The 25,913-nt window shown below is 42.6% G+C and overlaps 3 protein-coding genes and 1 long non-coding RNA gene across 6 annotated transcripts in view; 1 reads left to right on the forward strand and 3 right to left on the reverse strand.

The window, feature by feature from the left end:
* Window positions 1–12,245, reverse strand: part of LOC118936478 (dual specificity protein phosphatase 22-A-like) — a 31,166-nt gene extending 18,921 nt beyond the window's left edge. Inside the window, exons 1-4 of one of the 2 annotated variants that reach the window (XM_036963608.1) lie at window positions 11,880–12,245; window positions 6,998–7,031; window positions 6,168–6,250; window positions 5,403–5,452 (exon numbers count right to left, since the gene is read on the reverse strand). In XM_036963608.1, coding sequence (XP_036819503.1) covers window positions 5,403–5,452; window positions 6,168–6,250; window positions 6,998–7,031; window positions 11,880–11,900 — 188 coding nt within the window. In that variant the 5' untranslated portion in view covers window positions 11,901–12,245. The remainder of the gene's footprint in view (window positions 1–5,402; window positions 5,453–6,167; window positions 6,251–6,997; window positions 7,032–11,879) is intronic. The other variant, XM_036963609.1, reaches the window with a different exon arrangement.
* Window positions 12,246–12,630: 385 nt separating this feature from the next.
* Window positions 12,631–25,701, reverse strand: LOC110506609. Of its 2 annotated transcripts, none has more exons than XM_021586354.2 (5): window positions 25,475–25,701; window positions 19,857–19,933; window positions 19,337–19,501; window positions 14,138–14,269; window positions 12,631–12,946 (listed from the first exon to the last, which is right to left on the reverse strand). In XM_021586354.2, the coding sequence occupies exons 2-5, from the start codon at window positions 19,930–19,932 to the stop codon at window positions 12,810–12,812; spliced, it is 510 nt and encodes a 169-aa protein (XP_021442029.1). In that variant the 5' UTR covers window position 19,933; window positions 25,475–25,701; the 3' UTR covers window positions 12,631–12,809. The 2 variants fall into 2 exon arrangements, with proteins under 2 accessions (XP_021442029.1, XP_021442028.1); XM_021586353.2 differs by having other exon boundaries at window positions 25,461–25,493.
* LOC110506611 lies at window positions 17,641–19,330 on the reverse strand. Its single transcript, XR_002471007.2, has 2 exons — window positions 19,122–19,330; window positions 17,641–19,006 (listed from the first exon to the last, which is right to left on the reverse strand). It is a non-coding gene; the product is annotated as an uncharacterized LOC110506611 (long non-coding RNA).
* LOC110506610 (histone H3.3A) lies at window positions 23,404–24,168 on the forward strand. Its single transcript, XM_021586356.2, has one exon. It carries the CDS (start codon window positions 23,452–23,454, stop codon window positions 23,860–23,862), a length of 411 nt encoding a protein of 136 aa, XP_021442031.2. The 5' UTR covers window positions 23,404–23,451; the 3' UTR covers window positions 23,863–24,168.
* Window positions 25,702–25,913: the final 212 nt, after the last annotated feature.

A 25,913-nucleotide genomic window follows, 5' to 3' on the forward strand; every position in this document is an offset into this window, starting at 1 on the left:
GATTCAGGGCATAATGTACAGACAGGGGTAGGGTGCGGGTACAGTGGAGGTAAACCTAGGGATTGAGTGACGATAGAGGTTGCATCTCTGGAGGCACAAGTTATGCTAGGTGAGGTCATTGCATGTGTGGGAGGTGGGGCAAAAGAGCTATCTTAGGCATGTTGAGTGGGACTAGGGGCTCCGTAGTAAAATAAAACAATGATAACTACCCTAAACAAGTTTGCAAGACATATGGACATTAGAGAAAGACATAAAGTGGGGCATAAAGCAATCACAGGTGTTGATTGGGAGAGCTAGCTAAGACAATAAGACAACAGCTAATCAGCTAAGACAACCACAACAGGTAAAAAGGCGATGAATGGGCAGAGAGCGTCAATTAACTACACACAGAGCCTGAGTTTGAGGCTGGGGCCGACAAACAAACAAAATAAACTAAATGGAGTGTATGAACAGTCCAGCAGGCATCAGCTATGTAGCCAAGTGATCACAGGGTCCAGTGAACAGCAATAGATGAAACAGGGACGCCGTTAGGTAATCGTTACTGCAAGCGGGAGACACGGCGTTCATAAAGTTAGCAGGCCGGGGCTAGCAGAAGCGTCTACACCGACATTCGGCAAAGGCCGGGTTGAGGGCACATCGGACGGAATTACGTCGGTGGACCAGTCGTGATGGATCGGTGGGGCTCCGTGTCGACAAAGGGTCCAGGCCAATTGGCAAAAGAGGTAGTGTAGCTGGAGTAATTATGTTTGCTAGCCGGGAGATAGCGTTAGCCACTATAGCGACTCGGTAGCAGCGAGCTAAATAAATAATCATAACATTTAAAACTAGACAAATAGAAACAAAATTGTGTTGATTTGGCACTTGAGCATCAATACATAACCCATCCCCCAACACTGTCAACCAAGAGTCAAGACTAAACCAATTCACCTTGGTGGTGTGCAAACTGGTTTTATAGTATTCTTAACTATTTCACCACAAACAAGAAAAAAAATGCAACAAATTGTCTGTGAAACTATGGCTCTGTAACGGTCCAACAGTATTATGAAGGAATTGTGGTTATTTGGTAGCATTTCGTAGTGTGATTGTACAGTACAAATGCAATCAGTAAAGTCAAAGTTAGAGGTGCGCTATTCGATAGATTCCCCCTATCAAATAGCGCACCTCTATCTCGGGCTTCCAGTGGGGAGACCTGAGGACAACCTACCCCCGACAACCTCCCTATCTCGTACTTCTGAGTGGGAGACCTTCCATGGCAGTAGCCTGCCTAGCTCACAAAAGAGAATCAGGGTGCCCAGTCCGACAAGGTTAATTGACCCACAGTCCCAAACGGTGACATGATATCATTGACGTGACGTGCAAAGGAGCGATAGAAAACCGATCCCACAAATGTCACCATTCCGTTTTTTTTGTGCGGGCGCCCCGTGCCGCCCCCGGCAAGATGCTGTCCTGGGCGGTTGCCCACGTCGCCTATACCTAAATCCGCCACTGCATAATCGCATCTGCAGTCACTTTTGATAATGGAACATTCACGCGTATAGCCTACTACCATGTGCACATTGCTGTGCTTGTAATGTGAAAAACTTGGCTAATAGTTTATCAACATTTTACGCAAAAAAATTATGATCAGTTGCGTCAGGCACATTGCTTAAAACAGGTTTTTTGATGCTAGTGGTTGGATTCATTTGGGATTTATCACATCCCACAACTGTCCCAGACTTGGAATATTTATTTTTCTCACACAGAATAGGTCAACTTTTGTACTATGGGGGATAGTAGATTGACATAGGCTCGTGCTTTTGCTGTTCGTTAGGCCTACTCATCTTGTTGGCTGACGAAAAGCAAATGTGGACAGTTATTCCAATATCTTCAAAATGCACCTGGGAATTGGATACGGACGTGCGCAGATGCATCCCAGATGTGTCCATCTTCACTTGTGACCTGTGAGAAAGACTGTCACAGAGCCATGTGAGTGAGAGGTGCTTCGGCAAGCAGCAAGGGAATTATAATAATTATATTCAGCCCAAGGGCACAACGGCCACAAAAGGCATGAAACTTTTGGGGGCATTAAGGCCAGACAGAGGGGATGCAGCCGGGAAACTTTAGGCATTATCAAGTGTTTGTCAAATTGTGAATAAACCTGTGCAAAAAAAACAAAGCAGAGCTCATGCCTTTCATGCAACTTTTTTCAAATCATCATTAGAATGTTTTATATGTATTAAAAATCTAAACATATAACCCAACATTTCTACCACAACTAAAGTTACATAAATAAGACTAAATTTACCATATAGCCAGATCAGGGCCAAACATAAGGACAATTCATGTTATTCTGTTCTTCTGAAATAGATTACATTTTCTTCATATCATGTTTGTTTAGACCGGTCTAAAATAAATAATGGATTCACTGTGATGGTGTAGGTTAAAGTACATGGATTTATTAGACTTTTTAAAATGTAGATGTTCCAAACGTCTGCATCAGTAGGCTATGCGTGGATGCTCAATGTGTTTATGTTTATTAACGGTCAATTAACGTGAAACCGGCAGTTATTTGCTTGACAATCACCAGGTGACAACATTTTCATGACAGCCACAGCCCTAATAATAATAATTAATAATTACAAATTAAATCAAATTCACTAGCCTACAATTGTAACTTTGTAGGCCACACGTCCTGCACCAGCAACATATGTTCTCTCCCAGCTTCATGGTTTGAACATGGAGTGTAATTCTAGTCCATATAATACAATACAATAATACAGTCCACACTCCAAAAGATTACTGGAGCTTGTTTCATTTATTTTACCGAGAGAGCATAGCTTTATCTATCGGCTTTTATGTTTTTCTGTCCCGCGTAATGTGCGGCTGTGTATTGGATAACGGCACAATTATTTTGCCTTTTTTGGGCTTAGGCTCATAAAATGACTTTAATGCAGAGCTCATAAAAATGTTTTTAATCAGGCTCAGGTAGCATCAGGCTTGAATTTTCATGCCGATCAAAGCTCTAATCTATTCCAGACATACTTGCCCAGTGTACAAAATATTGTTCTTTCTATGACAGACTGACCAAGTGAATCCAGGTTAGTCGTCCAACTGATTTTTCAACACCGATATCAATTATTGGGAGGTCCAAAAAAGCCGATACCGATTTATCGGATGATTTTTATACATATTATTGTAATAAATGACAATTACAACAATACTGAATGTACAATGAACACTTTTATTTTAACTTAATATAATACATGAATAAAATCAATTTAGTCTCAAATAATGAAACGCGTTCAATTTGGTTCAAATAATGTAAAAAAATAAAATAATTAAGTGTTGGAGAAGAAAGTAAAAGTGCAATATGTGCCATGTAAGAAAGCTAACGTTTAAGTTCCTTGCTCAGAACATGAGAACATATGAAAGCTGGTGGTTCCTTTTAACATGAGTCTTCAATATTCCCAGTTAAGAAGTTTTAGGTTGTAGTTATTATAGGAATTATAGGACTATTTCTCTCTATTCCATTTGTATTTCATATACCTTTGACTATTGGATGTTCTAATAGGTACTTTAGCATTGCCAGCCTAATCTCAGGAGTTGATAGGCTTGAAGTCATAAACAGCGCTGTGCATCCCAGCATTGCTAAGAGCTGCTGTTTGAATGAATGCTTATGAGCCTGCTGCTGCCTACCACTGCTCAGTCACTACTCCATCAAATCATATACTTAACTCTAATATAATAAAACACAAAAATACAAGCCTTTGGTCATTAAGCCTTGAGACAATTGAGACATGGATTGTGTATGTGTGCCATTCATTGGGTGAATGGGCAAGACAAAAGATTTAAGTGCCTTTGAACAGGGTATGGTAGTAGTCGTCAGGTGCACCAGTTTGTGTGTGTCAAGAACTGTAACACGCTCAACAATACTCTGTGTGTATCAAGATTGGTCCACTACCCAAAGGACATCCAGTCAACTGTGGAAAGCATTGGAGTCCACATGTACCAGCATTCCTGTGGAATGCTTGACACCTTGTAGAGTCCATGCTCCGATGAATTGAGGCTGTTCGGAGGGAAAGGGGGAGCAACTCAATATTAGGAAGGTGTTCCTAATGTTTGGTACACTGTTTCACATGCTTTGAAATGACACTTAAGGATTTGGCGGGAAATATCGGGTGCCCGAGAGAAAAGTGATTTATTCTCAGGATGGAACATGTTTTAAATACCAGGAAAATATTCAACTAAAGACTGAATGTGAAAGTGATAATGGCATGGGTGGAAGGAAGGACACCCACACAGAGCAGAGCTGAGGAGAACGCTCTCAGTGCTACAGGGACTCTACCCTCAGCTGTCAAGTCACTTGGAGAGACATCACAGGGTTACCATGTGATGCTAGGGGGACTCTGACCCTACTTTTCTTTTCAAATAACCACAAAGTGTAATCAAGTGACATGAAAGACCTGCCTCCAATGACCACAACACTAGAGTCTCCCTTACTACTGAAATGATTCTCGTGTGTTACAGCATTTGTATTACTATTTTCATGGGTTGGAACCGGTTCAGGGAACAGAACTCAAAAACGGAAAATAATGATATTTTTCAAGGAACAGAAATGGAACCGGGAATGAAAGTGATCCATACTGTTCTGGAACAGAACTGTTATTTTAAAAGCAAGGACACCCTTTAATAACGTTATTTTACGTTCCAGGCATTTTTCTCTCTTCGGTTCCAACCCCTGATTAGTTTTTATTTTCAACTGTTACATTTCTGCAACTTGTTTTATAACATTTTCAGTATTTATACTAAATGGTAGTATGCCAATGGCGACCCACCAAACATGAGAGCAGCTTAGAGACAGAGAAGTAAATTGTTTGGTCTGCCGCTATAATGGCAGAGGGTGACTTGATAACACACGTGAAGCAGCAGCAGTCCATCTAGCTCATTTCACACAGTGGTGATGGGATCTATATAAAACTACAGCCATTTAAAATACTGCACCATCTCCACACTCTTTCCTGCTCTGATAGCAAAGCCAGACAAGTCAAACTGAGATGTCTCAGAGTCCTTTAGATTATCAGGTCTTAGTGTTTTATTTTACTGTTTTGGTCTCTGACTTGATACTATAGGTACCTTGTTTAACTCTAACTGATACATACTGTAGGAACCTTTAAAAGACTTCCAGGCTTATTTCAGTTGTTTCAACGACAAAGTGACTAATCTACTTTTCCTGCCTGCGTGACACCCTGGAGTCAAACTGAAGAGTTACGTTCAACAATATGAAAAAATGGACACGAGTCATGTCTTGTTCACAGGAAGAAAAGAGGGACCTCTGATGATGGCACACAGTGGAGTGGCTTGTGTTGGTCGATTTGTTTGACAATGAATAGTGTGTGTGTGTGTGTGTGTGCGTGGTAACTCACAGGTTCTGGCTAGACGCATCAGCTGCGTGTATACACAGGTAGGTCATGTCCTGTGAGAGGTAAACAAAAAGGAGTACAAACACAAGGGTCAGTTTTGTTCTGCACACAACACATATCATCTACATGGATTCACAGTACAGTTTATCAGCTGTTTATCATTCACTTTCCGCCAATTAGCCGGTAAGGTGTGTGGTCAACTGCACGTTGTAAATGCACACACATACTCAACTGAGTATTATAAATTAACCCCATAGGTCAAGTAAAACAACAATTTGATGCTTCAAGTAGAGTGAAGTGCTTTAATGAACCGTTAATGCTTTGTCTAAAGTTCTACAGTCCAATGTCACTGGTATGTATTAAACTGTGAGACACCACTACCCCCAGCAGGCTTCAAATGTGTACTACAAAATCTGTTTTCAACTTTTACAAAATGTACAGATTTCACTACACTACACAATTCCCATGAATCAAATCCAAGGAACTGAATACTGACCCAAAACGTTCTTAGATGTCTCTCTAGAATTTGAGACAAAATCCCATATTCACTGACTGAGTATGAGGAAGTTAAAAATCATTTAAATATTTAGGTTTGACTCATGTAAGACATGTTATTCAAGGTTATGGTCAATGGTCATGAAATCCCATTTCAGTTCTTGACCAACTAAACCAGAATGAAGCCTACTCCAGCCTGACTCAAGACAACAATTTATTCAGTCCGTCTGTGAAACTGGCCTTGTGTCCTCTATGGCTGCCTGCCCCACTCACCTCCAGCACGGGTTTAGCATTGTTATACACAGACAGGATGTGGGTGATGTTGTTCTGGGACAAACTTTCTCTGTTCTCAGAGTCTGGGAAAAGACGAAGGGAGGGAGAAAATGTTGATCAGTGATTCTTCTCAGTGAATTTCTATGAGACCCTCAGTAGACAAAGCAATGCCATAAGGAGAGATCTGTTGAAGTGTTTAAGACCCAGGAGTGTCTGCCCACAAGCAGCATCTGTGACTGTAATTTGGGTAGCAATCATTTGGCCTTGTCACTTAAAGCTATTTTCAGTGTGTGAGCGCTACTTGGACCATCTTGTGAAGCCATCATTAGTATGGCTAAAATTATGGCAGGGTAGACGTCACATTAAGCTGGTAGGGCAGAAACCCCCTTGGCTAGGAGCAGATGAATCACCAACACTACCAGAGTGAGTAAATGTGCCATATTCTACTGATGGATACAGTATGATGCATGCAGCAGCCTTAATTCAGGCCATGCCTTAGTTCATTGAGCTACAGTACACGTATAACCTTCTGCTACTCTATTTTGATCTGTACATAACTATAGTCCACTCACTAGATATTCTTGTTATCTCTTCCCTTGTAAGATTTGACCGTACCTTACAGGTAACGTATCAACAACATAAGGACAGAGAACGTAAAGCTTGTGTGCATCAATAATAGAAGAAAATGCCTGAGTCTCTTTGAAAGCTGCCCTGGATTCTGCTGCTGCTGCCACACCTAGTGGATTAGTGTGTGTTGCATCTTGGGTGGGATGCCTGACTGTGCAACATATAAAACAACTGAATGGATTTCAACAGAATCCTGTTCTCACCTCTGATATTTCCCAGGTAGAGCCCATCAACAACCTGCAAATCGGAAAACAAAGAGACATTTCACTAGTTAGATATTCACAATTTGAGCATGGCCTTAACCTTAGTGATGCTCCTTATCTATGGTCGTAGGACGTATTCAGGTGTCCAGTTTGGTCAAACAGTATTTTCCCAATTGAGAAAACAAACAGGAACCGTTCTCATAGCTATGTCAAGCCTTATAGGGCATGTAATACATAGTATTGCCTGACATGACTGGGAGTGAGGAGCACTGAACCAACTCTGATGGTTAAGGCCATGTTGACACAAAGCTGTGCAATAAAGCTGTAGCGATCCGATCATGATCTCATCTAGACATTACAAGACTCCTGCATTATTTAAGACGTCAAAATAAAAAGTATATGCCTGCCTATGATGTTAGTGTCCTCTGAAATTCAGATAAGCCTAGAGCTTCAGTCAGGGTGGAATTACAGTGGTGTCCAGAGGTGCTTCTGGACACTCCCATCACTGTTAACAGGACACTAAGATGTGTAATATAGACAGTACCAGTCCAAAGTGGACACACCCACTCATTCCAGGGTTTTTCTTTATTTTTTACTATTTTCTACATTGTAGAATGATAGTGAAGACATAAAAACTATGTAATAATACAAATGGAATAATGTATTAACCCCCAAAAAAAGTGTTAAACAAAACAAGCAATGCTAAGCACTTGTTGGCTGCTTTTCCTTCACTCTGTGGTCCAACTCATCCCAAACCATCTAAATTGAGTTGAGGTTGGGTGATTGTGGAGGCCAGGTCATTGTTACATGCATGAATCCATTGGAGCTGTACACTCAAGAGGGAAGAAATGGTTTGTGGCACTACGATTACACAACAAACAACAACAATGTCAACTGGATTCCAGTGCTACATGCAACGTAATGAGCTACAAAGACTAAATCAATCTGGCACCTGACACATCTATTGCCCAGCGATACTAGACTAAAGCTGTACTCTACGGGCACCTTTGAGACCGAATGTGTTATACAGGGACGCAAACACAAGCTGGAGTTTGAGATTGTGAAAACCAGTCAACATCCTCTCCTCTCAGGCTCTACATGCGAACGCCTGGGACTGATGCAGTTCTCTGTACCAAATGACCTGCACATTGTGGACCATGTCCAGCATGGACCCCTGTCCAAAGAACAACTACTCAGCAGATATGACAATGTATTCAACATGCCCGTTGAATCTGTGCCTGGGGAGGTACACTTTGAAGTGGATGAGAGCATCACTAAAGTCCAGTGTGCTCCTCGCAATGTGCCCTGCGCAATGAAAGTGGCTGTGAAGGCCCAGCTGGACAAGTATGAGGCCGATGGCCGCATGACATCTGTGACTGAACCAACTGACTGGATCAGCAATATGGTCATAGTTTTACTAAACAAGAGAAGCTGAGGGTCTACATCGACCCAAAGCATCTGAACCAAGCACTGAAACGATCCCACTACATCATGCCGACACTAGATGTCCTCTATAAGCTTCCCAAGGCCAGGATTTTCACCTTGGAGGTTGCCCGAGATACATTCCTTCAATGCAAGCTGAACGAAGAAACGAAGAAAGCAGCTTCATGACTACCTTCTGGACCCCCTGGGGTCGGAAACGTTGGCTCAAACTCCCGTTTGGTGTCTCAGTGGCGCCTGAGGTATACCAACGCAAGCAGCACGAGTTACTGGCTGGGCTCAAGGGCATTGAACCCATCGCCAATGATATCCTGATCGTAGGCTGTGGTGACACAGACGAAGAAGCAGAACACCACCACGATGTGAAGCTCCTGGCACTGATGGAGCGCTGCCGATCAGTTAAGCTTCGCCTTGTCCTGAAGAAGCTGCAGTTCAAGGTGAAAGACGTCCACTTCCATGGCCACATTCTCTCGGCAAAAGGCCTGAAGCCGGACCCAGACAAGGTCAGAGCGATCCTCGACATGCCAAACCCCTCTGATGCAAAAGGAGTACAGCGTCTCATCGGTTTTGCAAACTATCTTGCAAAGTTCATGCCACACCTATCAGCAGTCTGTGAGCCTCTGCGCAGGTTGCTGGATAAAGACACACCATGGCAGTGGCTTCTCTGGCTTCATCCATGCCAGTGTTGCGCTACTAGGACGTCACGAAGCCTGTCACAATCTAGAGCGACTCCAGCCAAAGGGGACTTGGATGTTGCCTTATGCAGGAAGGCCAGCCCATTGCGTTTGCCTCAAGAGCACTCACCCCCACCGAACAAAACTATGCACAAATTGAGAAAGAGTGCCTCAGCATCGTCTTTCCTGCCAGCGATTCCATCACTACTTATATGGTCGAGAGCTGGTCACCGCTGAAACTGACCACAAACCACTCATTGCCATATTCAGTAAACCTCTCCTCAATGCACCCAAGAGGCTTCAAAGCATGCTCCTGACTCTGCAAAACTACAGCCTGAAGGTCATTTACAAGCCAGGACCAGAGATGTACATCAGCGACACACTGAGCAGGGCAACAGCACAATGTACTAGCAGGGGCACTGTCTATCAGCGGCAGGCCATCTGTTCGCTACAGCAGGAACAACAAGATGTTCAACAGATTAATCAGGCAGACTACTTAAACGTCACAGATCACCGCCTAGCTCAGATCAGGCAACACACTGACAAGGACGAACACCTACAGTCACTGAAGTCCATGGCTCTCGCAGGTTGTCCATACCTGAAAGAGGAGACACCTTTCACAGTGAGAGAATGCTGGACCTTTCGAGATGAGATCAGCGTGCAAAATGGTGTCTTGTTCAGAGGTAAGAAGGTCATTATTCCCAAATCACTACATCCAGAGATGCTTACCCGCATACACTCCAGTCACGTTGGAGGTGACGCATGCTACATTATACTGGCCAAACATGCAAGCAGAAATTAAAGACTTTGTCAGCAACTGTACCACATGCAACGAGTACGCTCATGAACAGCAAAAGGAAACCATGATGTCACACGAACTGCCCACAAGGGCCTAGCAAATCGTCAGCATGGACTTAGTCCTTTTGTCTGTGGCTGAATATCTTCTCATCGTTGATCACTACTCTGACTTTTGGGAAATTGAACTGCTCCCTGACTTGTCTGCAGAGACGGTCATAAAGCGCTGCAAGGCACAGTTTGCAAGGCAAGGTCAGCCTGACAAGGTCATCACAGACAATGGCCCACAAATCACTGCACAGTTCAAGCATTTCGCTTCAGAATGGGAGTTTGACCACGTGACCACCTCTCCAAGACACCCAAAAGCAAATGGCAAGGCAGAGTCAGCTGTCAAGATTGAAAAAAAAAAAAAAAAAACCTGTTAAGCAGGGCCTTGCGCGACAGCAATGACCCATGGAAAGCGATCTTACAGTGGAGGAACACACCCACCGAAAACATGGACAGCAGCCCAGCACAACGCCTTCTGTCCAGACGTCTGAAGTGTACCATCCCTGTAGCTAACAAGCTACTTGAGCCCTGCGTCATGGTTGGCATCACGGACAAACTGCGTCACAGAAAGCAGCTCGCCAAGTGCTTCTATGACCGGACTGCTCGAGACCTACCAGAGCTGGAGGTGGGTGAAACGATAAGGATGAAACCGCTGCCGGGAGACCACACAGGACTTTGGAGGCTGGGCACATGCCTGCAGAGAGTTGCACCACGTTCTTACCTGGTGGATGTTGGTGGCTCCCTCTATCGTCGCAATCGGGTGGATCTGCGCGTAGCAGAGCAGACAAACCAGAACACGCCATACACTCACCTAGATGAGCTGGATCACAGTCCAGGCCTAAGGGTGAGGGGTGCAGAATTGACACGAGCCAACTGAAGGTGAGGCTTCTACCTCACTAAGCTCTCCAGCTCGTGGCCCTAATCTTACCCCTGTCAGAGCCCAGACTTACTCACGGGTGGGTCGGCTGTGCAAGCCACCGGACAGGCTTACTCTGTAAGCAAGAGACTTAACTTGTCCTCCGTTAATTAAAAAAATGAATTTAAATGTAAAAGGAAGATGACAACTGAAGTAAAAATAAAATGTCATGCTTTTTCAATTGTTATGAGTTGACTGTTAAGAATTTAAATGTTATGCCTTTATGTTTGCACTTTATTGAAAAGGATGATGTTACGGAGTATAGTTGATAGGTATTTGACTAGCTGGACTGTTTGCGGGACACCACGTGTACAATGCACAAACAAGGCTATTGAACTTGACATTGGTGTCTGTCTTTATTCCTTTATCCAACATATCATAAAGAAACAGTCATTCGATGCAGCACTCCATCACTCTCCTTCTTGGTCAAATAGCCCTTACACAGCCTGGAGGTGTGTTGGGTCATTGTCCTGTTGAAAAACAAATAAATAGTCCCACTGAGCGCAAACCAGATGGGATGGCATATCGCTGCAGAGTACTGGGATAGCCATGCTGGTTATGCAAAGCAGCAAAGCATGATGTCTTCGCTATTATTCTACAATGTAGAAAATAGTAAAAAATAAAAAGCAAAACTTTGAATGAATACGTGTGGCCAAACCATTGACTGGTACTGTATATACACAAAACATTTAAACACCCAACGATTGACAGATGACAATACGGGCTTTAAAACAGTCAAAATAGACGGGCTATTTGATAACTTATACATGTTTTGATTTAGGGTATCACGTTATTACATCAAGTGACAGTGTGTGATGAATAGCCTTCCCTTTAGTTTTATTCAGGGGACTTCAGGGTTGCATGTAGATGGATGATGTAAATCACATGACAATCTATTCCGCGCATTTCTATGTTCAACGTTTACGCTCCTCGGAGGAAGTGCCTTGCTACAATCAAAAGCCATTGAACAGAACAGCTACATTAATAACAAAAACACAAAGGCCCCTACCTTGTTCATTCCATTCCCCATGTCTCTCGCAGGCGATAAAGATTATGAAGTATTTAAAATACAGCTGAGTATTTACGTCTCAATGCAACAACGCAAAATATTGGAAAAGAACATGGACGGACTTTCACTAACATGAAGGGGTGCGTGCGAAATGGTCGGTCCGTCACGAGTGAGACCACTTTGCGCCTCTGTAGATCAACATGGGTGTACTTTTGACCGCTTTGTCTACATTGCTTCAGAAGACGATCGCCATAACGCTGCTCTGTGTAACCTTCTCTCCATAATCCTCTTCCGGGTTTCCCCCGATAAAGGATTTCATTGGTACATGGGACCGTAATGCAGCCCAGTCCGCGCGGGTTTCGTGATCTCAGAGCTGGAAATGATTATCAATTAATTCAGTACTACGTCCTAAATATATGCATTTTAACTATTGGAATGATCTGATAGCCTATGCTTTTTTCTTTCCTGTAAACCCACAAACGCTTGCCATAGCCTAAACCAGGACTAGAGTGCATTCCTTAAAAATGGCAACCAAAAACATGGTGCTTTACCACTTATTGACCCCAGTACGATTTTCACACAATTAGAGGCAAATCTTGCCAGTTAAAATAGGGAAAACCATGGATGTGGAAATATCACACCTATGACGTTTATGATGTTCCTGATGTACTAGTAAAATATAAAATATACCTGACATGTAGGGCCTACTCCTCCAGTGTCATGGTAGTATAACAGCAAAGTGGAGACACACTATTGGGTAAACATAGGAACTTTATTTTGCTCTATAATACATGATAACCTTAAGAGGAAGTGGCCTTCCAAAACGTACTGAGGTAATGTGGACAATAGATACATACAGACAAGTAATTGGTATGTTTGTATGTTTGTTGGTGTCATGGTATATGTAACATGGTCCTCTGGATGGTTGGTTTACTTCTTCCATTCCTTGTTCTCATAGTCCCATTTGGCTGAGAAGCCCTCCACCGGGTTGATCCTCATGTCCAGCATCCTCTGCACCTCCTTCTCTTTCCATTCTGACTCAAAGGTGGGGGGGACAGGTCCGTACACTGCAGCGAGACAGACAGCTTGTTAGGCTCTGCCTCAAAGTTCACCCATGAACATATATTCTTTAATAGTCTGTATTGAACATTTATCTACCAAGGTAATCATCATTCAGAACATTCTGTTTCACAATACCAACCTGGTTGCTTGTCAGTTATACCAATTATGGTTGAGGCAATACAATGGCAGAGAAGACAGGCAACCCATTTATTTGAATTGGCACTGATGGCCAAATACAGTATTTGAATTATGTAAAATAATATGTCTGAAAAGTAATATTGTATATCCATCTCATTGCAAAATAATGCTGACTTGTGGCTTTTAACAGGTGGGTGGAAAAATGATGAACATCAACACACACTGAACAAAAATATAAACGCAACATGTGTTGGATCCATGTTTTATGAGCTGAAATAAAAGAGCCAAGAAATGTCTCACAAAAAGCGTATTTCGCTCAAATTTTTAGCACAAATTTGTTTACAGCCCTGTGAGTGAGCATTTATCATTTGCTAAGATCATACTCCACCAGACAGTTGTGGCATATCAAGAAGCTGATTAAACAGCATGATCATTAAACAGGTGCACCTTGTGCTGGGGACAATAAAAGGCCACTCTAAAATGTGCAGTTTTGTCACACAACATAATGTAACAGATGTCTCAAGTTGAGGGAGCCTGCAATTGGCATGCTGACTGCAGGAAGGTCCACCAGAGCTGTTGCTAGAGAATTGAATATCCATCTCTACCATAAGCTGCCTCCAATGTTGTTTTAGAGAATTTGTCAGTACGCCCAACCGGCCTCACAACCGCAGACCATGTGTTACCACGCCAGCCCTGGACCTCCACATCCAGCTTCTTCACCTGCAGGATCATCTGAGGGTGGGGGGTGTGCTGAGGAGTATTTCTGTCTGGAATAAAGCCCCTTTCTGTCGAAAAACCTCATCCTGATTGGCTGGGCCTGGCTCCCCAGTGAGTGGGCCTATGCCCTCCAAGGCCCACCCATGGCTGCACCCCTACCCAGTCATGTGAAATCCATAGATTTGGGCCTAATTTATATATTTATTTCCTTATTTGAACTGTAACTCAGTAAAATTTGAAATTGTTGCGTTGATATTTTTTGTTCAGTATATTACAACTGAATTATCACAGACTCCATCAACAATAAATGTTCCCATTCCTTTTCTTATTAGAAGACATACCAAACTTCCTCTGCCATAGGACAACCAGTCCTGTCATGCCAATAAAGAAGAACATTCCTGCGATAACCGATTTCCACTCCTTTGTGCCCTCGTTCATCTCTGCAAAGCTCTGCTTGAAGCTAATACGGTACACTGTTGGTAAAAAGAAAATGCAAGACTTGTTAGATAACATTTAACACAGCCTAACGGGTAGGGATCCAACCTTTTAATGCAAGTAAAGTACATGTTAGACACCAAAAAAGTTATGCCATGCCTGATGGAAAATTTGTCAGTAAACTTTCCAAATGTCGACAAAACAAAATAGACAAGGTGTGATCCTTTAGTGTCTGTAAATTAATTATGCGTGAAAAGTCAGTGGAAACGCTTTAATGAGCAAATATTGATATAATTGTGGCTAAATCCTGTACGGATCCTTCACCGTGCGCTGACACTTTAAGAGCGCATCAGCAGTAAGGAAGGAGGAAATAAAGACAGCTCTTTCAGCACTCTGGGAAGGAGCTCTTGGTTGGCGCGACAGTTTGATTGTGTGTGCTATGCTGCAGAGTGTGTAGTTTCTAAAGTATTTAACTCAATCGTCGGTGTGACAGCTCTAGGTCGTGGTCGTTATCGTTTGGGACCGCGCCGGTTATGGATCGCATGGTTTAGTAGCAACATTGTTGCGAAGCTTTGACATTCAAACCAACCAATCAGACGGTCAGACAGTACACCGGCAAGCCTGAAGACCACAGCCAAGATCTCTCTCGTTCTCTTTCTCTCCTCTCTCGTTCCAGTGCTTTACCCTGCAACAGACTTTCTATTTTTCAAATGCACTTCCCATTGATGTTCATTAGAGCTGGACTATTATTGCCCTGCCAGAAGTATTTGGGTGGACATTTTAGTTAAAAGGGAGGTTGCTTGTAAGTTGAGGATTGTTATTTGAACTGTATTGAGGCGGGGTGTACTAATGACATGTGTCCGAGAAGATTGTGGACATTTTTAAGACCTTTGTTTTGTCTATGAACACCCCCCACCTTCATACATTCTGTATTCCTCCACTGGAAGGTAATACAGATTATTGCAAATCCTCTGTTGATGACTGGGTTCTATCTTGTAAATTGTTTCTATGAAGTTGCCGTTCTATTGTTCCGCCATTATTATTATTGTATGAGGTATTATTGGTGGGTTTACCCCTGTGCTGATGAGGTATTATTGGTGGGTTTACCCCTGTGCTGATGAGGTATTATTGGTGGGTTTACCCCTGTGCTGATGAGGTATTATTGGTGGGTTTACCCCTGTGCTGATGAGGTATTATTGGTGGGTTTACCCCTGTGCTGATGAGGTACTATTGGTGGGGTTACCCCTGTGCTGATGAGGTATTATTGGTGGGTTTACCCCTGTGCTGATGAGGTATTATTGGTGGGTTTACCCCTGTGCTGATGAGGTATTATTGGTGGGTTTACCCCTGTGCTGATGAGGTACTATTGGTGGGGTTACCCCTGTGCTGATGAGGTATTATTGGTGGGTTTACCCCTGTGCTGATGAGGTATTATTGGTGGGGTTACCCCTGTGCTGATGAGGTATTATTGGTGGGGTTACCCCTGTGCTGATGAGGTATTATTGGTGGGGTTACCCCTGTGCTGATGAGGTATTATTGGTGGGTTTACCCCTGTGCTGATGAGGTATTATTGGTGGGGTTACCCCTGTGCTGATGAGGTATTATTGGTGGGGTTACCCCTGTGCTGATGAGGTATTATTGGTGGGGTTACCCCTGTGCTGATGAGGTATTATTGGTGGGTTTACCCCTGTGCTGATGAGGTATTATTGGTGGGGTTACCCCTGTGCTGATGAGGTATTATTGGTGGGTTTACCCCTGTGCTGATGAGGTATTATTGGTGGGTTTACCCCTGTGCTGATGAGGTATTATTGGTGGGTTTACCCCTGTGCTGATGAGGTATTATTGGTGGGGTTACCCCTGTGCTGATGAGGTATTATTGGTGGGTTTACCCCTGTGCTGATGAGGTATTATTGGTGGGTTTACCCCTGTGCTGATGAGGTATTATTGGTGGGTTTACCCCTGTGCTGATGAGGTATTATTGGTGGGGTTACCCCTGTGCTGATGAGGTATTATTGGTGGGGTTACCCCTGTGCTGATGAGGTATTATTGGTGGGTTTACCCCTGTGCTGATGAGGTATTATTGGTGGGTTTACCCCTGTGCTGATGAGGTATTATTGGTGGGTTTACCCCTGTGCTGATGAGGTATTATTGGTGGGTTTACCCCTGTGCTGATGAGGTATTATTGGTGGGGTTACCCCTGTGCTGATGAGGTATTATTGGTGGGTTTACCCCTGTGCTGATGAGGTATTATTGGTGGGGTTACCCCTGTGCTGATGAGGTACTATTGGTGGGTTTACCCCTGTGCTGATGAGGTATTATTGGTGGGGTTACCCCTGTGCTGATGAGGTATTATTGGTGGGGTTACCCCTGTGCTGATGAGGTATTATTGGTGGGGTTACCCCTGTGCTGATGAGGTACTATTGGTGGGTTTACCCCTGTGCTGATGAGGTATTATTGGTGGGGTTACCCCTGTGCTGATGAGGTATTATTGGTGGGGTTACCCCTGTGCTGATGAGGTATTATTGGTGGGGTTACCCCTGTGCTGATGAGGTATTATTGGTGGGGTTACCCCTGTGCTGATGAGGTACTATTGGTGGGTTTACCCCTGTGCTGATGAGGTATTATTGGTGGGGTTACCCCTGTGCTGATGAGGTATTATTGGTGGGGTTACCCCTGTGCTGATGAGGTATTATTGGTGGGGTTACCCCTGTGCTGATGAGGTATTATTGGTGGGGTTACCCCTGTGCTGATGAGGTACTATTGGTGGGTTTACCCCTGTGCTGATGAGGTATTATTGGTGGGGTTACCCCTGTGCTGATGAGGTATTATTGGTGGGGTTACCCCTGTGCTGATGAGGTACTATTGGTGGGTTTACCCCTGTGCTGATGAGGTATTATTGGTGGGGTTACCCCTGTGCTGATGAGGTATTATTGGTGGGGTTACCCCTGTGCTGATGAGGTATTATTGGTGGGGTTACCCCTGTGCTGATGAGGTATTATTGGTGGGGTTACCCCTGTGCTGATGAGGTACTATTGGTGGGTTTACCCCTGTGCTGATGAGGTATTATTGGTGGGGTTACCCCTGTGCTGATGAGGTATTATTGGTGGGGTTACCCCTGTGCTGATGAGGTATTATTGGTGGGGTTACCCCTGTGCTGATGAGGTATTATTGGTGGGGTTACCCCTGTGCTGATGAGGTATTATTGGTGGGGTTACCCCTGTGCTGATGAGGTATTATTGGTGGGGTTACCCCTGTGCTGATGAGGTATTATTGGTGGGGTTACCCCTGTGCTGATGAGGTACTATTGGTGGGGTTACCCCTGTGCTGATGAGGTATTATTGGTGGGGTTACCCCTGTGCTGATGAGGTATTATTGGTGGGGTTACCCCTGTGCTGATGAGGTACTATTGGTGGGTTTACCCCTGTGCTGATGAGGTATTATTGGTGGGGTTACCCCTGTGCTGATGAGGTATTATTGGTGGGGTTACCCCTGTGCTGATGAGGTATTATTGGTGGGGTTACCCCTGTGCTGATGAGGTACTATTGGTGGGGTTACCCCTGTGCTGATGAGGTATTATTGGTGGGGTTACCCCTGTGCTGATGAGGTATTATTGGTGGGGTTACCCCTGTGCTGATGAGGTATTATTGGTGGGGTTACCCCTGTGCTGATGAGGTACTATTGGTGGGTTTACCCCTGTGCTGATGAGGTATTATTGGTGGGGTTACCCCTGTGCTGATGAGGTATTATTGGTGGGGTTACCCCTGTGCTGTGACGTGGGTTTATATGGTGTGTCTTCTCTCCACTGGCTATCTGGGAAACAGGCTACACTCTAGGCAGTCTCTTCTGTTGATGTGTGTGGATCTGGTAGTGGTACTCTCTCTATTCTACTCTTGTCCTTTCGGCATGGTTAATACCTGCCTGGCGCCCGAACATAATCTTTATATTTACCTCTCTAATAAATACTGCTACATAATAACCAGTATATCGAAGTAAACCTGGAGTAACGCAATGACGTGTGATCCTCCCACATTAGGACTTGTCAGGAAAGCATGCAGTTTATTAGGATACTGATGAAATAAGTGAACTTCACAGGGTGGTGAAAGTGCAGGTGATGAGCTTGATGCTTCCTCCCAATAAATAGTGTCTTATTCTGGTGACATGATCGTTGACACTTGGCTGCCGTGACAAAAATAATCTCTCTTTTGTCCATAATAATCTAATGTAGGCTATACCCACACTGTGTCTGCGACCTGATGGCTACAGCGCACGTGCCAATACCAGAGTGGGTACACTCACTATATAACAACATTTTTTGTGAGAAAACCATCAGTAGAGTTGAAAATGCGGTAGAAACCCATTTATCTTGTATTTTCTATTCAGTACATGGGAATTTAACCGCAAACGCTATTTTTATGTGCACAACGCCAGCCTTTTATCCTCAACAGGTCAACTTGATGGAAAATTGTGTGATGAAAATCTGCATATGGTTTTTATGCAGATTTGAGAATATTCCAATTGGATGGAAGCCTAGCTAAATGACCCAGCAAATTACATAGATATTAATTGAGGGAAACCAATTTAATATTGCAAAAGACATTTTAAAAACATGTAAATGCTGAAGGTGCTGTGCAGATGTTGCCTACGAATATTAGAACAGGGATAGGGTAGGTAGCCCTACCTCTCGTTGGCGCGAGCAGCTGCGTCTCCCGCACTGCGCGGTTATCGGACTTGTAGATCAATATCACATGCAGTTACATGCATAAAAGTGTCATAGGCTGAAGGAGAGGACGAATCAATTCAAACAGATAATGTATTTTCAGAATAAGGCAACAAAAAAAAGATGTAATAAACATGAGTGAACCGATTTGTAACATTTTAATTGGTTCTTACCGATGCATGCTACATATGGATTGGTTTGGGCTCCCACGGACAGATGCACTCACATCTTAAACATTTGAACCGGGGGACCGACGCGTATCGGTGAATCATTGTATCCCCACTAACAGAACAGATAGGCAAAACAATACTTCTTTCTTGTTTTGAATAAGCAACAAAAAAAAAGAGACAAATGTCAAGTATTCAACAACAAGGTGAAAAGCACTTACATGCAATCTTCTCCTCATTGGAGAGTGTGGCCCAGGAGCCCTTCTCCTTCTCCTTTAAGGACTTCTGCACTGCACTCAGCTCTGTCACAAACTGGACGTCTGGGAGGGGGTTCTCCCGCCTGTCAAAGTAGGCTGGGAGAGCGTAGTCGTCTACCTTGGCAACACCTGCAGGAAACTCACCATGTTACTACATAGGACTGACACACAACCAGTAAATACATGTATTCAAACCTGCACAGCAAATGTGTATATGCAAATACATTATGTGTGCTTTTGGGAGCCGTATAACTGCTTTTTCAGTTTACCTAAAAAAAAATTAAAAAATCTAATTCTACAATAAACTGGTATTGTCTGATTACTGTACATCTCCAAACCATGCTGATGGTGGTGTATTTTATCCATTGTTAACATTTGTTTGTGTGCCAACTTTTTAGTGGTAGGTACAATTTACAGAGGGTGGTTTAAAAGGTCCATACCATGAAGGTCAAGTTTGTGGTGTGTGCTGCCAACAGTCACTCACCATGTTCCCCACGTACACAGATTGATGTGGAAATGGCACGTTTGCCAACAAGGCTAAGGGCTCTGGTGGCCAGCATTCTGAAAGAAAATAACATGTATGAGAAAACCCTTGATGAAAAATGAATATCGCTAGCTACTAATGTAACAAAACATTACTGACCAACGAATCTCAAAGAGGTTATTCTGATGACATGGAACTATAGCCTAGCGGCTAGCCATCAGGTCTTTGTAAAATAGTTTTATTCTTAATCAATTTGTCAAAAATAGCAACAAGATAATTTATGAAACTGCACGCCTCCCTAATCTGACATTTAGCAACTGGTTATGGTCACTGCCCAAGCACACATAGCTAGCAACCAGTTTTTGTAACAAATAAAAATCTAAGAAACAGAACTGGCAAAAAAAATAGGAAAAACTAGCTAGCTACGATAACCTAGATGAAGTTACCCAGCTAAAATGTCTATGCTAGGAAGTTGCCTAGCAAACTAAACATAACTAGCCATCCATCAGCACTGGACATTTCAAGCTTACATTAACCAAACATTTCAATGGTAACATTAGACAGGCTAATAGATAGCTAGCTAACATCTATGTTGAAAATAATGAGTTGTTATATTCAACCTAGGCTAACGTTAGCTGAACTAGTACCTGGACTTGTGGAGGGGATGAATATGAGATTTCCTCCGACGCCCAGGATCCTTCAGTTCAAAGTCCCATTAGCCAGCTCTGCAAACTTTAATTATGTAAAAATGCGATCTGGACTCATCAAAATATGGAGTTTTGCAGAACTACTATCGTTATTACTGATGTTACTCATGGCATGCACTTCCAAAAAGGGTCAACAAGAATGTGTTTTTACTTTAACCTTTTTTGGAAGTACAAACCATGAGTAACAGCAGTAATGATGATAGTTGCTCTATGAAACACCATATATTGTGGAGTACTGAACGTTTTGACATAACATTTGCAGAACTGGTTAATGGGACTTTGAATTGAAGGATCTGGACTTCAGAGGAAATGTCATCATATTCATCATCTCCTCAAGCCCAGGTATTGGTTCAAACCAATCGTCGCAAATTGAAATATGGGGAGTTTCAGGCCCGGAGTGAACCTAATTGTACACTCGCAAACTCTACTAAAAACGAGGGCTGCAGGGCTTAAGTTGCAAACTTCCCTTGCTTGGCTAATCATTTGGACCGCCCTTCAAGATGGTGGTTGCGGTTTAAACTCATAAAAAGACATCCTCGTCCACGTACCCTTGCCTTATGCCCTTTAAGGGAATCCCGTCACCATCTTGGTGGGCGCTCCAAATGATTAGCCAAGCAAGGGAAGTTTGCAACATAAGCCCCTCAGCACTTGTTTTTAGTCGAGTTTACGAGTGCACAATTATGTTCACTCCGGGCCTGTACATTCGCTAAGTCAGCCAAAACTTAAAAACAACATCAATGGAGAAGTCAACATACAAGTATAAGTAAAAACTAATGTAAAAAGGTTAGAAATTGTGCTACTAATGCACATAACAGCACACGTCTCATAAAAGTAATTATGTTTTTGTTTGGTTAGCTTTTGGAAATTGTAGAAATAAAACATGTTCCTTCTTCAGAAGTTCCAGCTAGGAAGGCTAACGTTTGTTAGATAATTAATTTAATAGCCATCATAAAGTAGGTGTAAATTCATAATTATATAGTTAATATAGGTAGACATGCAATCATAATTGACTGTAGCGCATATAAAGCACCCACAAGCTACAGTGGCTGAAAACAATCATCGCAGGATGAACAAGTGACGAATTTCCGGGCAAGGGCAGTCCGTTTAAAAATCATTCCTTCCAGGTGTGAACAACGCAATAAATAAGGACACAAGACGAGTTTCATATTTTTAACATTGTCTGTTGTAGAGGTTGACCGATTATGATTTTTCAACGCCGATACCGATTATTGGAGGACCAAAAAAAAGGAGCCCATACCGATTAGTCGGCCGATTATTTTTATTTATTTGTAATAATGACAATTACAACAATACTGAATGAACACTTATTTTAACTTAATATAATACATTAATAAAATCAATTTATCCTCAAATAAATTATGAAACATGTTCAATTTGGTTTAAATAATGCAAAAACAAAGTGTTGGAGAATAAAGTAAAAGTGCCATATAAGAAAGCTAACGTTTAAGTTCCTTGCTCAGAACATGAGAACATATGAAAGCTGGTGGTTCCTTTTAACATGAGTCTTCAATATTCCCAGGTAAGAAGTTTTAGGTTGTAGTTATTATAGGAATTATAGGACTATTTCTCTCTATACCATTTGTATTTCATTAACCTTTGACTATTGGATGTTCTTATAGGCACTTTAGTATTGCCAGTGTAACAGTATAGCTTCCGTCCCTGTCCTCGCTCCTCCCTGGGCTCGAACCAGGAACACATCGACAACAGCCACCCTTGAAGCAGCGTTACCCATGCAGAGCAAGGGGAACCACTCCAAGTCTCAGAGCTAGTGACGTTTGAAACGCTATTAGAGTGCACCCCGCTAACTAGCTAGCCATTTCACATCGGTTACACCAGCCTAATCTCGGGAGTTGATAGGCTTGAAGTCATAAACAGTGCAATGCTTGACGCACAACGAAGAGCTGCTGGCAAAACACACAAAAGTGCTGTTTGAATGAATGTTAACGAGCCTGCTGCTTCCTACCACCGCTCAGTCAGACTGTTCTATTAAATCATAGACTTAGTTATAACATAATAACACACAGAAATACGAGCCTTAGGTTATTAATATGGTAGAATCCGGAAACTATCATCTCGAAAACAAGACGTTTATTCTTTGAGTGAAATACGGAACCGTTCCTTATTTTATCTAAGGGGTGGCATCCATTAGTCTAAATATTCCTGTTACATTGTACAACCTTCAATGTTATGTCAGAATTACATAAAATTCTGGCAAATTAGGCAGCTATTGCATATTGCATATACGATGACTCTGCGTGCAATGAACGCAAGAGAAGTGACAATTTCACCTGGTTTTAATATTGCCTGCTAACCTGGATTTCTTTTAGCTAAATATTCAGGTTTAAAAATATATACTTCTGTGTATTGATTTTAAGAAAGGCATTGATGTTCATGCTTAGGTACACATTGGAGCAACGATACGCACCGCATCGATTATATGCAACGCAGGACACGCTGGATAAACTAGTAATATGTGTAGTTAACTAGTGATTATGATTGATTGATTGTTTTTTTATAAGATAAGTTTAATCCTAGCTAGCAACTTATCTTGGCTTACTACATTCACGTAACAGGCAGTCTCCTCGTGGAGTGCAATGAGAGGCAGGTGGTTAGAGCATTGGACTAGTTAACTGTAAGGTTGCAAGATTGAATCCCCCGAGCTGACAAGGTGAAAATCTGTCGTTCTGACGTTCCTAGGCCGTCATTGAAAATAAGAATGTGTTAACTGACTTACCTAGTTAAATAAAGATTTAATGAAGGTGTAAAAAAACAATTAAATCGGCGCCCAAAAATACTGATTTCCGATTGCTATGAAAACTTGAAATCGGCCCTAATTAATTGGCCATTCCAGGTGATTTGTAGGAGCCATGGCCCGTACCAAGCAGACAGCCCATAAATCTACTGGAGGCAAAGCCCCACGTAAGCAGCTGGCCACCAAAGCTGCCCGCAAGAGCGCCCCTTCTATTGGTGGGGTCAAGAAGCCCCATCGCTACAAGCCTGGTACGGTGGCCCTGCGTGAGATCCATCGGTACCAGAAGTCCACTGAGCTGCTGATCCGCAAACTGCCCTTCCAGCACTTGGTGAGAAAAATTGCTCAGGACTTCAAGACTGACCTGCGTTTCCAGAGTGCAGCCATTGGAGCCCTGCAAGAGCCCAGCGAGGCATACCTTGTTGGTTTGTTTGAGGACACCAACTTGTGCGCCATCCATGCCAAGCGTGTCACCATCATGACCAAAGACATCCAGCTGGCCCATCGTATCCGTGGGGAGCGTGCTTAGATGCCTCCCTAATTTACGTGTCCTCAGGCTGTCTTTCCCTCCCTTCCCACTTTTCCTCTTAAGTAGCTTGAATAGAGCAATGATGTGTTAAAAGTAGTGTGCAGTCTTGTCCCCCTTAGTTCTCTTAGCAGAAGACTTTTAGGGTACTTTGTATCATGTATCTGTTTTGAAGCTGATTGGAGTCACACCTTTAATGTGTGTGCAAATCGGCACGGCAAAGGGTGCATGCATGAAGCATCTTGGGCAAGCATTTTCTCCTATTGACGATGCTATTACATTATTATAACAGGCTTTTCTAATTGATATACATGCATTTTTTTTTTTTTTTTACATGTACCCTTTCATTAGTTTTTTTTACAACTAGTGTTTCTACTGTTTACAGGATGCATTTACAAATAGTTAATTCTGTTCTGAAATTGATAAATGACATTGATTCAAAACATTGCAAAGACCTATATATAGCGTAATGTTTGTGTATTTCTCTCATGTGTTTTTTCCAGGTACAATTTTAGTTCCTTTCTCAGGTTGTGATACCCTTTTCTTACTGATTTTGATTTCCTGTTCATTTTTTTTTAAGTAAACATTTGTAATATCCAGAATTCTCACAAAGGTGATAAACTGATGTTCTACCCCCCCAAAAAAAGTGTCCCCCTTCCTTGCCCTGAAAGTGTACTTGTCAAGCGTCATGATATGTCAGAAGTGTCCACTTACTTTGAGTACTGAGGGGATAGTGTGTCTTTTTAGTTTTTGGACTGCAACCTATGTAATGGTCATTGAGATGCTTTGAAGCCACCGGTCAGCCACATTGGCACTCACAGGTAGGAGCACTCAGCCATTGGAATGATTGGAATTCTACATTTAATTTAAATACTGTTTCAAGGACAAAATGTTGTATTTAAGTATATTCAGTGTTGTACTGGGGACAGTAACATTAGTACTAAACAAATATATAATTTTAGGAAATTGTTTATTTATTTGTTTCGCGCTCAATGTGAAAGTATGCATGAAGGTGTCTAATAGAATGAACGTGTCAAAAACGAACGTAGAAATTAATAAATGCATTTCTATTGCTTCCAAAATCTGTTTTACAATTGAGGAGTACCATGATGACTGCGCAGTGACCTCAATACTGCGCCCCTTCAGGCATCAGGGGTTTATACAAATCATTGGTTCAAACAATGCTAGCTAGAAGGCTCACACTCAAGCTAACAATGCTAATCATCGCTAACTGGCACAAGGTCAAATACATGGCAGACATCCAACATTGTGTAATATTCCTGTTCCGGTCTAAAATCCACAGTAACACTACACATTACTATGAGGAGGAATACCCACAAAACAGACTACATACAGGAAAATGACACCTTAACTAACGTTAGCTAGGAAGCTAGCTAGCCTAGCCAACCATTGCCTATTTGCCCCTTGTCTTGTCTTGCCTCTCTCTTCAATGTCACATCTCTTCACTCCGCTCTCGGAAACATTGACAAATCCATTTTTGATTACACAGCACATATGTAGCATGTTTATCTTCATTAAAAACGATATAATATGTTCTATGATAGCTGTATATCAGACGTCTAATAATTTAGAAAATTCACCCGACATCTCTTACTTGTTCTCGTTTCGCCGACGCTCCAAAAACCATAAAGGTTTAAAGTGTGATTAACCGGAAATACGTAGCTAGCGCGGGATTATGGGAAACTATGGAAGGTCAATCGGTCATATGTACTCACACTATTATATACATATTAAAATGTGTTTGTAAAATCATGTGCGTGGTGATTCATTTAGCTGTGCAATTGAATTTGAACTTGAACTTTTACGACAATGTAGCGAAACTAGTGTTCATTTGCTACCATGTTGCGCAGCATTGGCATTCTTCCTGTCACGCGGTGTGCCCTGAGATGAACCAAAATGGTGTTTGTGGCCTGCCATATGGTGTGGGATTCAACCCGGGTGTGTGCTACCTTCGTTCCGACAGCAAGAATAAGCAAGACCTAGCAAGAATAAGGCCTTGACCTCGGAGATTTTACTTTAAAGTAAAAGTTTCT

Source organism: Oncorhynchus mykiss, chromosome 26 (genome assembly GCF_013265735.2).
Source record: "Oncorhynchus mykiss isolate Arlee chromosome 26, USDA_OmykA_1.1, whole genome shotgun sequence".
NCBI classification, from domain to species: domain Eukaryota; kingdom Metazoa; phylum Chordata; class Actinopteri; order Salmoniformes; family Salmonidae; genus Oncorhynchus; species Oncorhynchus mykiss.

Bases quoted from the DNA above. Each gene is read 5' to 3' on its own strand.
- LOC110506609 (XM_021586354.2), bottom strand. From the start codon at position 19,932: ATGCTGGCCACCAGAGCCCTTAGCCTTGTTGGCAAACGTGCCATTTCC. The intron at 19,502-19,856 runs GTGAGTGACTGT...AGTTTCCTGCAG, and splicing joins CTGTGTACGTGGGGAACATG to GTGTTGCCAAGGTAGACGAC. The intron at 12,947-14,137 runs GTATGTCTTCTA...GTCTCGCTGCAG, and splicing joins CCTATGGCAGAGGAAGTTTG to TGTACGGACCTGTCCCCCCC.
- LOC110506610 (XM_021586356.2), top strand. From the start codon at position 23,452: ATGGCCCGTACCAAGCAGACAGCCCATAAATCTACTGGAGGCAAAGCC.